The sequence below is a fragment of the Epinephelus moara genome, chromosome 14 (genome assembly GCF_006386435.1).
Source record: "Epinephelus moara isolate mb chromosome 14, YSFRI_EMoa_1.0, whole genome shotgun sequence".
Taxonomy (NCBI): Eukaryota; Metazoa; Chordata; class Actinopteri; order Perciformes; family Serranidae; genus Epinephelus; species Epinephelus moara.
This window is the reverse complement of record NC_065519.1, coordinates 16,274,632-16,287,463: the sequence shown is the minus strand read 5'-3', so window position 1 is coordinate 16,287,463 and position 12,832 is coordinate 16,274,632. Positions and strand designations below refer to the sequence as shown.

At 39.3% G+C, this 12,832-nt stretch overlaps 1 protein-coding gene across 1 annotated transcript; it reads left to right on the top strand.

Moving 5' to 3' along the window:
* The first annotated feature begins 39 nt into the window (after positions 1–39).
* LOC126401173 (ribosome quality control complex subunit NEMF-like) lies at positions 40–11,146 on the top strand. Its single transcript, XM_050062287.1, has 32 exons — positions 40–209; positions 326–394; positions 1,765–1,867; positions 2,432–2,557; positions 2,660–2,808; positions 2,926–2,993; positions 3,099–3,188; positions 3,321–3,394; positions 3,479–3,549; positions 3,654–3,729; positions 3,836–3,976; positions 4,149–4,357; positions 5,792–5,965; positions 6,061–6,124; positions 6,377–6,465; positions 6,558–6,661; positions 6,761–6,823; positions 6,942–7,054; positions 7,246–7,303; positions 7,414–7,472; positions 7,552–7,672; positions 7,750–8,011; positions 8,105–8,147; positions 8,239–8,288; positions 8,473–8,617; positions 9,817–9,894; positions 10,053–10,271; positions 10,388–10,423; positions 10,542–10,648; positions 10,731–10,774; positions 10,882–10,969; positions 11,128–11,146. The coding sequence occupies exons 1-32, from the start codon at positions 151–153 to the stop codon at positions 11,144–11,146; spliced, it is 3,171 nt and encodes a 1,056-aa protein (XP_049918244.1). The 5' UTR covers positions 40–150.
* Positions 11,147–12,832: the final 1,686 nt, after the last annotated feature.

The window sequence follows — 12,832 nt, the reverse complement described above, 5'->3', positions numbered from 1 at the left end:
TTTCGCTCCACATCGGCTTCCGTTAAACTTCTCATTCGCGCGCATGCTCAGAAACTCCCTGCATGTTTTCCTTGCTGATGCTGCACTAGAAATGTGAATTTCTCAGTGTTTTCTTTCCTTTTTCTAACTGTAGTCAGCTGTTAGGTCACCATGAAAACAAGATTCACCACCGTGGACATCCGGGCAGTTATTGCCGAGATAAATGCCAAGTAGGTGACATGTGTTAGCGCCTGTAGCCGGGTGGCTAAGCTAACCATCGCTAATGTGGATTTACAGATACAGATGTTTATCAGCCATTCATTGACTTTGCTTCGTTCTTTCACAGCTACATTGGCATGAGAGTAAACAACGTGTATGACATCGACAACAAGACGTATCTCATCCGTCTGCAAAAGTGAGGACAGTTTGATAAACTTGACTACAAAAGTTTCACTGTTATGGTTTTCATATGGCATGACTCTCCAGGAAAGTAGCAATACCACGATATGAAGATACTCAAATTACAAATAAAAGTCCTGCTTTGGAAATTGTGGTAATAATTACTTGTAAGTAAGGAAGTGTTATCACTAACATATAACTCACGAAGAAGGCATTATGCAGATTTGTTCTTTGGCTGACATTTTACAAGCCTACCTTATGTTTTGTATGCAAAATCTGTTTCTGCAAAGTATCTGTCATAGAATAAAGTGCAGAATGTTCCTCTGAAATGCACTGTAGTCAAAGTATAAAGTAGCATGCAATGGAAGTATTCAAGTACAAGTACCCTAAAATTGTACTTAAAGGAACAGTGTGCAGGATTTAGTGGCATCTAGTGGTGAGGATTGCACATTGCAACCAGCTGAAACTTCTGCCATGTGCCAAGCGTGAACTCTCGGTTAAGATTCCTTCAGTGATCATTGTTTAGGAGGGTTTTACCAGGAGCTGAATGAACCGCAGAGGTCTCTTCCTCTCCAAAACAAATGGACCTGGTGATTAAACTAGTAAAAACAGTGAGTAAAGCAGTTTCATGATGCTGTTCAGCTTGTCACAAGCGGGCCGTTAGCCCAGTACCTGCTAATGTATACTCATTTTTTACCAGGAGCCGAATTATCTGCACTGGTCTCTTCCTCTCAAAAACAAATGGATCCGGTGATCTAGACTGGTGAAAACACTGAATGAAGCAGTTTCATGTTAATAGATCAGTATTTTTGCAAAGCTGCTCATCGCTGAGGGGCTGCTAACTAGGATGGCCAAATGAATAACTCTATCTAGAGCCAGTGTTTGATTTTCCAGAAATAGATTTTCTATTTTTTGTAGCTGGACCATTCATTAGGAGCGCTATTGGAATATAAAACCTTTATTTATTATTTAAAGCATCACACTGTCAGAGCACAGAGCACACTCGGAGCAGAGATGGAGCAGCAGAACGTCCCTCACATTGAAAGTGAAACTTAGCTGCTCATTCTGCTGGGTTTTAAAGATTGCCTTTGCAAACACTGTTGTCTGTTTTGGGCTACTGTACACTAATTGCGTTGCAACATGGAGATATCCGTAGATGAGGAATATAAATGTTATTATGTAGGTATAAAAATGGGACAATTCTTATTTACAGGTTACTTTACACTAAAGAAAACATACTTACAATATTATATTCCATTTTTGCCAGTATATCCCCCCAGATCCTGCACACTGGACCTTTAAGTACAGAACTTAATATACTTAATTATATTCCAACACTGTCAGTCAGTATGTAGTATAACTCAGTGTAATTTTTTTTTGTCTCAGGCCTGACAGCAAAGCTATTCTCCTGATTGAATCTGGGACGCGTATTCACTCTACAGACTTCGAATGGCCCAAGAACATGATGCCTTCGGGCTTTGCCATGAAAGTAAGAACATCTTGTTTATCATTAGCTGTCAACTATTAGATTAATTGCCAACTAATTTGATAATTGATTAATTGGTTTGAGTAATTTTTTTAAGAAAGAAAGTCAAAATTCACTGATCCCAGCCTCTTAAATCTGAATATTTTCTGGTTTCTTTACTCTTCCATGACAATAAACGGAATATCTTGTGGACAAAATTGTTGGCTTTTAAAAACACTGATCGACATTTTGCAACATTTTCTGACAATTCATAGACCAAACAACTAATCAATTAATCGAGAAAATAATCGATAGATCAACTGACAGTAACAATTTCACCCTATTGTTGGCTTTTATAATATTTGATTTGTGGTTCAAGTCAGATTTTACTGAGAATTCCATATAAACCCTTGTTTTCCTTGAAATCCAGTGTGGCGAACATCAACCGGACAATTTTAATCAATCCATACAGATTTTATATTTATGTCAATATCAGTACTAGCTTGTTTTTGTTGTGATTTTCCTGTCTTTGTTTATTCATGTATAAGTTGTGATGAAACCAAACGTTTAAAGCAACTTTCTCCCTAGTGTCGAAAACACCTGAAGACACGGCGGTTGACCCAGATTAAGCAGCTCGGTATCGACAGGATTGTCGACATCCAGTTTGGCTCAGACGAGGCTGCATACCACTTGATTGTTGAACTGTATGACAGGGTGAGAAAACAGTGTGAGATATCAAACTTCAGATTACATCAGCCCTGATCCTGAACCATCACTTTGATACATGCCAATGTGTTTGTGTATATCCACCTCCAGGGTAACGTCATTCTCGCAGACCACGAGTACACCATCCTGAACCTGCTGCGGTTTCGTACAGCAGAGGCAGAAGACGTTAAGATTGCTGTTAGAGAGCGGTACCCTGTGGAGAGCGCCCGACCCCCTGAACCCCTCATCAGTTTAGAGCGGTAACCACATCTTTACATGTGTTTGTTGAGTTTTTGAACATCCGTCATAACTCAGTAAACATATACTATTCCTGTACGAGTACATAAAGTAATTTTCTCTTGTGCTTTTTTACACAGACTCACTGAAATCCTCAGCCAAGCACAGAATGGAGACCAAGTGAAAAGGGTCCTGAACCCTCACCTTCGTAAGTAGTCAGGCAGCTGATACACTTAAGTTTATATGTCATACATTATCATATGAATGAACAGACTGAACCACGTTTTGTGTTCTTTCCAAACACCCTCTTCAGCCTATGGAGCCACTCTAATAGAACACAGTCTGATAGAGGCAGGGCTACCAGGCTCTGCCAAAGTTGACACCCAAGTCGATGCTGCACAAGGTATGCCAGAGAAATAAAGGTTACTGTGGTCTTATGATTAATGGCAGTAGCAGAGAAGTGGATGTAGCAGTTCTACTTTGAGATTGTATTTTTTATTTGTAAATACAGTATGAAATCTTACTGCTTTTTCAGTTGCACCAAAAATCCTGGAAGCTCTGCAGATTGCTGAAACCTACATGGAAAAAACTGAGAACTTCAGTGGCAAAGTAAGTTGTTTTTCATGAGGAGTCTTTATGTTGAGATCCTGTAATAAATGTATTATATTTACACACTACTTTGTTTAATTCAAGGGTTACATCGTTCAGAAGAGTGAGAAGAAACCAAGCTTAACTCCTGGCAAACCCAGTGAAGAATTGCTCACGTATGTCTGGCTTTGTTTTACACATAATTGCTACCAAAAATACTTTATTCAGCTGTTTTTTTTAATAATACAGTTTGTCGATTCATGTTGATGTCTTCTTACAGATATGATGAATTCCACCCATTCCTCTTTGCCCAGCATGCAAAGAGCCCCTATTTGGAGTTTGATAGTTTTGACAAGGTAAATATTGTCATGGCGAGATAATAATGATCCTTTCTCCTTGACAATGTAAATTCAGACTTTTAGTAAGACTGCGATATGAATGCAATGTGACCCTCTCTCTCAGGCAGTGGATGAGTTCTTTTCTAAGATGGAGAGTCAGAAGATTGACATGAAAGCCCTGCAGCAGGAGAAACATGCTCTTAAGAAGTTGGAAAACGTAAAGAGGGACCACGAGCAGAGACTGGAGGCCTTGCACCAAGCACAGGTCAGTTACAGCCAGCTGTTGGGTTTGTTTGCTGTAAATGCTGCACAGTGTGGCACATGCTTTCCCATGTGTATGTACTTGTGAATAATGTTGGTGTTGCTGAGAAGAATTAGGTCAGCTAGTTTATCTTGACATTGCTGAAATACAAGCAGTCTTGTCTCGTGTGCTGCAGGAGGTGGACAGACTGAAGGGTGAGCTGGTGGAGATGAACCTGCATATTGTAGAGAGGGCGCTGCAGGTGGTGCGCAGCGCACTGGCAAATCAGGTGGACTGGACCGAGATCGGCATTATCGTCAAAGAGGCTCAAGCTGCTGGAGATCCGGTGGCCTGTGCCATCAAGGAGCTGAAGCTGCAGACCAACCATATCACCATGCTTTTAAAGTAAGACCATCTCATACACTTAAAGCAGCTACAAGGAACGTTGACTTGTCGTCCGCATGTTTACAATATCAATTTAATTATTAAATCATATATTTTGGGTGGGGCAACAAAACGGTTTGAGTTGAAGAATACTATCAGTAACATTGTTAACACTGTGCTACATTACAGAGAAATACAAAACCGTACTAATGAACCTTCATTAATATAGGCCTATATTTTATCTACAAGTGCACGTCACACACTGAGCGAGCCGCCTGTTAATGACGCTGTGGGCTAATGGGCATGTAGCTACTTCCATGTTTCAGATGATACGTCATGTTTGTAGTCGACCAATGAAGATGAGTTTACATATCACCTTGGGTTCGTCCTTCACCTTCTCAAAATGATCCCACACTTTGGATTTCCTGCCCGACATGTTATTAACTAGCCTGTGTGATAACCGCAGGTTACTACTCTTGTGCCTTTTTTGCGCCAGCTTTCAAGAGTGCAGCAGCAGGTTGCGTCTGAGGTTGCTAAGCAACCTTAACAAGCACTGTATAGCCTGTTTACATAAAATCGTGAGTGCATATCTGATCTTCTAATAAGATCTTCTGATAAGTGTTGTAGGCCTATCGTCTGTGGGACAGATGTAAAGCTCTGGGTAGCCCTGCACTAACATGATCAACTTTTCTGTATTTGTCAGACTGAATATTTACAGAAGAAGGGAAAGATATCTGTCGGCTGTGATTGGTTTGTAATGTGACTCCTGTCTGACTGACTCTGTCTGTCGACTATTAGGCCGCAGCCCTAGTGCGTTTGTTTTGGAAGCGAATGAAAAAAAGTTACTAGTTTTTTTTTTTGGAAACAGCAGGATGAGCTAATGTATCTATTTTTGGCTATGTAAGATTAATAGAGGGCCAGTTCAGGATCGGTTTTGATTCCTTTTAAATCCCACAAGTCTCTCCATCTGTTGAATCACTGACCAAGGTCAAGTTGTGTGCTGTTTTTGCCTGTGCTCTATTACTGTCCCTTGTAGCTTTTTTTTTTGTCCTTTGGTTAATTATTTTCTTTTTCCCTTTGCTGTTCCTGCCCCAGTATCATCCATACCCACAGAATATAGTGTCAGAAATAAAATTCTCTAAACAAAAACCTCCTCTTGCTTCCTTTGAACTGACTATGTACTACTCTTTGCAAAAGTTTGCCTGGGAAAATGTAAACATAGGCTCTTATGGTCTGCCTGTTTCATCTGATTTTGTGGAGCATTGGAACCGAGAACAGGCATTAACAATAACTATAATAGCCAGTCTTCTTGCTGATGGTCTTGTTTGCTCATGTTTATATGTATTTATGTATTAGTATTAAATTGAGGACTGTTTGATAACTGGTTAAAAACTCCCACAGACCACTCTACTCATTGTTACATCATTTGTCTCATGTTGGTCTTTTTCCCTCTAGGAATCCATATATTTCTGAGGAAGACCAGGAAGAGGAAGAGAAAAAAGATGTGGTGGAGGAGAAAGGGAAGAAAAACAAAAATAAAGACAAAGGACAGAACAAGAAGGTGCAGAAGAACAAGCCCATGTTAGTGGACGTGGATCTCGGCCTGTCTGCCTATGCCAATGCCAAAAAGTATGTTCACATCCTGTAATCCTTTAGATACAGAACGTTACGTTTGAAAAGTGTTGTTTCTACAGCTGATGGAGCTTGTCTTTTTGTTTTTTTAGGTACTATGACTTCAAACGCAGCGCTGAAAAGAAGGAACATAAAACCATCGAAGCAGCAGATAAGGTATGAAAACTGTCTCACTCTACACTCTGGTTTACGGCACAGGAAGTGTAAACTTTTACCCGCATGCAAACTCAGGATTTAGTTCAGTGTAAAGGTTAAGGTGACAAATTATTTTCTGATCAGCATCTTTAAGACCAAAGCAAGACCTGTATTTGTGTTTCTGAGGAACATTGGTTGTAACCAGCTGCAGTGTATTGACACAAGACAGCTTTCGTCATACATTAATGTTCATCTATTTTCATGTCATTCAAGGCCATGAAATCTGCAGAGAAAAAAACACAGCAGACACTAAAAGAGGTTCAGACTGTGACCACCATTCAGAAGGCCAGAAAAGTCTACTGGTAAGACTCCACCATGTCTACCTTTACATATTCAGACTTTGATGCAGTGGAACCTGTTTTATTCTCTCAGTCATTTCTCCCCCTTTTGGCAGGTTTGAGAAGTTCTTATGGTTCATCAGCTCAGAGAATTACCTCGTCATCGCCGGACGGGACCAGCAGCAGAACGAGATGATTGTCAAACGCTACCTCCGGGCAGGTAGTTAATGAACTTACACACACGCTCTTACCTTGAAAAGGTAAAGTACCTTCAAATTGGAGCTGGTTCATCCCCTCATGTGTGCGTTTACTTTGTCAGGTGATATCTATGTTCATGCTGACCTCCACGGAGCGACGAGCTGTGTCATCAAAAACCCCTCAGGTAAACCTGCGCATTTCCCTCCACTATTTGACCGAATGTTTTCAGCTCATCAACATACCTAATGTTACTTTTTCAGCTCATTTGTAAGTCCTCTTGGTCTCTCCACTTCCTGTTCCAGGTGACCCCATCCCTCCTCGTACCCTGACAGAAGCTGGCACTATGTCCGTGTGCTACAGCGCTGCTTGGGACGCCAAGATCATCACCAGCGCTTGGTGGGTTCATCATCATCAGGTGAGTCGTCAGTCTTATTCATGCCATACATTTCAAATTAAATGACAGGCTCAAAGGGGTTGCTGGAGTTAGGGTTAAAACAAGGTAGCCTATTTGCTGCTAACAAACCAAGAATCAAGTGTGTTGTCAGATAGAATTATTGGTATTATTTACCATTAATCAGCGGTGTTATATTCATTATTTGTGTTCAGGTGTCTAAGACGGCTCCCACTGGAGAGTACCTGACCACTGGAAGCTTCATGATAAGAGGTAGGACACACTAAAATATAACTTGTGAGCATTTTATAAGGCACCGGAGCCAAATATGAGAAGTGTATTTGTTAATTATGATGTCTGACATTTGACATATTTCCTCCCAGGAAAGAAAAACTTTCTGCCGCCTTCTTACTTGATCATGGGTTTCGGATTCCTCTTCAAGGTAAATACCATGATCAGCTGTGAGTACGTGTTTAGCTCGTTGTCTTAAAACAGCTAAGTTTCAAGTTGTCCCTGCGCAGGTCGACGACCAGAGTGTGTTTCGGCACCGAGGGGAGAGAAAGGTGAAGACTGTAGAGGAGGACATTGAGGACGCCACATCTAGAACTGCTGAGCTCTTAGAGGAGGGAGAGGAGCTAATAGGTAGCGTACACCAAATGATTGACTTTATTAACTGTGTATGCAGCAGCTACAATCAGCTGACTCTGTTGCCTTTGCAGGTGAGGACAGCGGTAATGAGGATCAGGGTGAGGAAAGAGATGGAAATGGAAACACGGCTAAGGGGGATGATGGCGCTGCTGTTCCTGGGGAGCCCACGTCAAACGCAAAGACGATGCAGACAGAGCAGGATGACATGGAGGCGGAGGAAGAGGAGGGTGGAGATGAAGACAGCGGGGAGGAAAAGGAGGTGAAGAATGAAGAAAGCGAAGAATTCAGCTTTCCAGATACGACCATCTCCCTCTCACATTTACAGCCCAGCAGGTAAAGTTTCCTCTGCTTCACACTGGAACAAACACTTTCCCAGCTTTCTACATGCTCAACGTACTTAATGAAATCGTCTCTCCTTGTTTCTAGGAGTGCTCAGAACCCTGGTTTCAAAAAAGAAGTGACCACGCAGGTAATGCGTCATCTCAGGCCACATATATTGCATATATAACACAGTGTTTCATTTAATGTAAGTAATTAATTTCTCTTTCTCTCTCTCTCAGGCGGAGGCAGATTCACAGGGGAGGAAACACATGAGTGCCAAGCAGAGAAGGTGAATAAACTGAATAAAATACAACAACTTAAAGTTAAGCATGTCCTTCTTCCTGTTGAGCTCATACCACAAACTAAAGAGGCTTTCAGCAACAGGTAGTGTTGAGACAAACAACATGCAGGCAACATTTCTGAGTGTCCAGTCATTGATTTAATCCTCTGGTGTATTTTGTTTTTGCCACTAGAGAAGAGAAGAAGAAGAAGCAGAAACAGGAAGGTTGCGACACTGAGGAGAAGACGGAGACTTTGTCCGCTGGATCAGCAGTCGATCAGGGATCCAAAGGTGGAGGAGGAGGCCCCTCCCAGCAGCCACCAAAGAGAGGCCAAAGGGTGAGAGAGGAGTTTGATAAGATAAGATGTTCAGTTCTCAGGACTAAATCTGAATCATAATAATCCAACTTCTAAAAAACATGATGCTTTTTTTTTTTTAAATTCTCTTTTTATTTAGATACTTCAGGGTACAGTCAGACAGCTTAATCATATTCAAAGCACTTATAGCCCTGTCTAGCAAAAAGTAAAATAAATGGACCGATAAAGTAAATATAAATACAGATATGAACATAGAAAAACTAATACTAAAAAGAAACTGAACTCCATATACGAACCAGAATGTTGATGTTGAATGGGATCTGTCTTCATGATACTCTAATCACTACAAACAAGGATGAAAAAACAATTAAAAGTAAAGTAAAATAACTCAAAAGGACATAAATTCAACTTAAACAAACAAAGAACGAACTTATCCTGTTGCAGTCTAATAGAAAAATAATTCATTCCATCCTACAGATGTCATATGTAATGTCAGTCTTATCATTAGCTGTTGGTATTGCTGGCTTTAGCCACTTTCTGGCAATAGCTTGCCTGCTAGCAGCACTTAGAATCCAAGAGGGATATCTCTCATGAGAGGTGAGGCAAGGTGCCCAAATATAGGGTCTCTAGTTTGAATGGAATGTCCACTTTTTGCACAACTATATAACCCTCCTGCCAGAAAGGAATTAATGATGGACAAGACCAGAATATGTGATAATAATTGGCATCGGAGAACCCACGTTGTCTCCAGCTGTTTGAACATTTGATATAGTGACTCAGGAACAATGAAATGAATGAAAAAGCTAATGAGGTTTTTCCCGCACAACTCTCTCCATGATGCTAAACTTGTAGTTTTCCATTGTAGTTCAAATAACTCCTCCCATTCCTCTTCTGTTATACCTTGGTTTCCCTCCCTTTCCCATTTTTGTTTTATATACAATGAGTTACATTTCATTAGTTGCAGCCCCCTAGAAAGTCTTGAGATGTTTTTTTTTTTAAATTGAGTTCAAAACCCCCAAAAAATGGAGCTTTTATGTTTAAAGATCTTCAAAGGAAACACAATTTAGAAGAGATAAAACTAATAAAATCCAACATATATTAAAACTTAGAGTTTTTGAACAATACCTATTGTGTTACATGTTTATCAGAAGGATCAACCTTGAACCTTAGCTGATCCGATACTGTGTTGTTTCTGTCTTTGTTTCCTGTTGTCACCGCAGAACAAGTTAAAGAAGATCAAAGAGAAGTACAAAGACCAGGATGAAGAGGATAGGGAGCTGATGATGCAGCTGCTTGGGGTGAGGATGAATAAAAAATGCACCCAGCGTTACTATGTACTGTGCAGTGACATAACAATTATGCCATCTGCAAAGATTTTAGTAGCAGGTGTAACTCAGGTCTTTACAGTTGTCATGTGCACACTCCCGTTAACAGTATAACTGCTTTTCTTCTGTAGTCAGCAGGTTCTGCGAAGGAGGAGAAGGATAAAGGGAAGAAAGGAAAGAAGGGGAAAGGGAAAGACGAACCCGTGAGGAAACCAGCTCCTCAGAAACAACCTCCGAAACCTCGTAATGTGGAGGCTGCAGCCAAGAAACCAGAGCAGACAGGAGGAGCAGAGGGTGATGAGGGGAGACAGCCTGGAGAGGAGGGAGGTCCTGCTGACCAGGAGGACAAGGTACGTGAAGCAGTGAAGATCAAACACCAGTGTCTGATATGTAGTATTTGTCTGGTGATGTCCCTCCTTTAAACCTTGTTTAAAAAAACTTCCATCAATGGTTTCCTCTCTTTCAGGAGGATGAAGTGGACCAGGACAACCCTGGAGCAGAGGTGGAATATTTCAGGAACATTTTGGGGGCAAATACATGTTAATTCTGCCTCATTTTAACCCACCAACAAGTTTACCAATGCATTAGTCTAACTTCAGTTTTCCTTTGTGCTGCCTCAGGAAGCCGAGAATCTGCTCACCTCTCTGACAGGACAGCCTCATTCTGAAGACGTGCTGCTGTTTGCTGTGCCAGTGTGTGCTCCATACACCGCCCTATCCAACTACAAGTATGTGCCATTACCTTTCTGTGTGTGTGTGGAAGACAAAGTGAGGCTTGCAGGGGCTAACTGAGTCATTTGTTTCACACAGACACAAGGTGAAACTGACACCAGGCTCTCAAAAGAAAGGAAAAGGTAAGAATAGTGATCTGTTCTAATATTCATAAAGCCTCTGCTGATTGTTTTTACAGTGAAAGTTATTGCTTTTGGAATTGATTGATTGATTTTCTTGTCCCAACCAGCTGCACGCACTGCAGTTTTTAGCTTTATGAAAGCAAAAGATGCCTCAACCAGAGAGAAAGACCTGTTCCGCAGTGTCAAGGTAAAGAAGTTAACTGCTTTTTTCACGGTGTACTATGTTATATTTTTAATGACATTTCTATGACATACTATACTATGACTATGACTGAATTTTTGATAACATAATTTATCGTATGCAAAACTATGACATTTCTACAGCATACTATTTTATGAAATGTTTCTAACAGCATTGTTGAAAAAGTCTGAGGCAGTCAAGAGGGTCATTTAAAAAGCTTTTACTACCTCAGGGCTCAAAATTTTTATGACGTACCATACTATAATGTTTTTATGACACACTATACTATGACTATCTTAATGGCATACTATACTGTGACTTTTTTTAATAACAGACTATGCTATGACTTTTTTGACATACTATGCTATGACATTTATTAGGACATTATACTATGAGTTCTTTAAGTTACACTGTAGTATGACATTTTGTTGATATACTTTACAATGACATTTTTTGACAAATTATACATTTTTTTGAAACACATTATACTATGACTTTTTTATGACATATTATACTATGCTGTTATTTTTACATACTACACCATGATATTTTCATGGCATACAATACAATAACATTTTTTGACATATTAAACTATGACTTTTTAATGACATACTTTTTTTTAACACATTTTAACCACAGACTATAATCTAACTTTTATAGTACGTTTATACGACTTACTATACTATGACTGTTCACATTTTTTACGACATACTATTCAATGAATTTTTTATCAAATTTATTACAACATACTACAATCTGAGTTTTTCTAATCACATTTTGACGACATACTATGACTTTTTTCACGATTTTGACGACATACTGTACTATGACTTTTTTCATGATTTGGGACGACATACTATACTATGACTTTTTTTCATGGGTTTGGACGACATATTATACTGTGACTTTTTATCATGATATGGGACGACATACTATACTATGACTTTTTTTCATGGTTTTGGGACGACATACTATACTATGACTTTTTTCATGATTTGGGACGACATACCATACTATGACTTTTTTCATGATTTGGGATGACATACTATACTATGACTTTTTTTCATGGTTTTGGACGACATACTATACTATGACTTTTTTTCATTATTTGGTGACGACATACTGTACTATGCCTTTTTTCATGATTTGGGACAACTTACCATACTATGACCTTTTTTTCATGGTTTTGGACGACATACTATACTATGACTTTTTTCATGATTTGGGACGACATACTATACTATGACTTTTTTTCATTATTTGGGACAACATACTATACTTTTTTTCATGGTTTTGGACAACATACTATACTATGACTTTTTTCATGATTTGGGACGACATACTATACTGTGACTTTTTTTCATAATTTGGGACGACATACTATACTATGACTTTTTTCACGATTTGGGATGACATACTATACTATGACTTTTTTTGATAGTTTTGGACAACATACTATACTATGACTTTTTTTCATGATTTGGGACGACATACTATACTATGACTTTTTTTTCATGGTTTTGAACGACATACTATACTATGACTTTTTTTCATTATTTGGTGACGACATACTATACTATGACTTTTTTCATGATTTGGGACAACTTACCATACTAAAACTTTTTTTCATGATTTGGGATGACATACTATACTATGACTTTTTTTCATGGTTTTGAACGACATACTATACTATGACTTTTTTTCATTATTTGGTGACGACACACTATACTGTGACTTTTTTTCATGATTTGGGACGACATACTATACTGTGACTTTTTTTCATGGTTTTGGATGACATGCTATGACTCTTTTTCATGATTTGGGTCGATATGCTATACTATGACTTTTTTTCATGATTTGGGACGACATACTATACT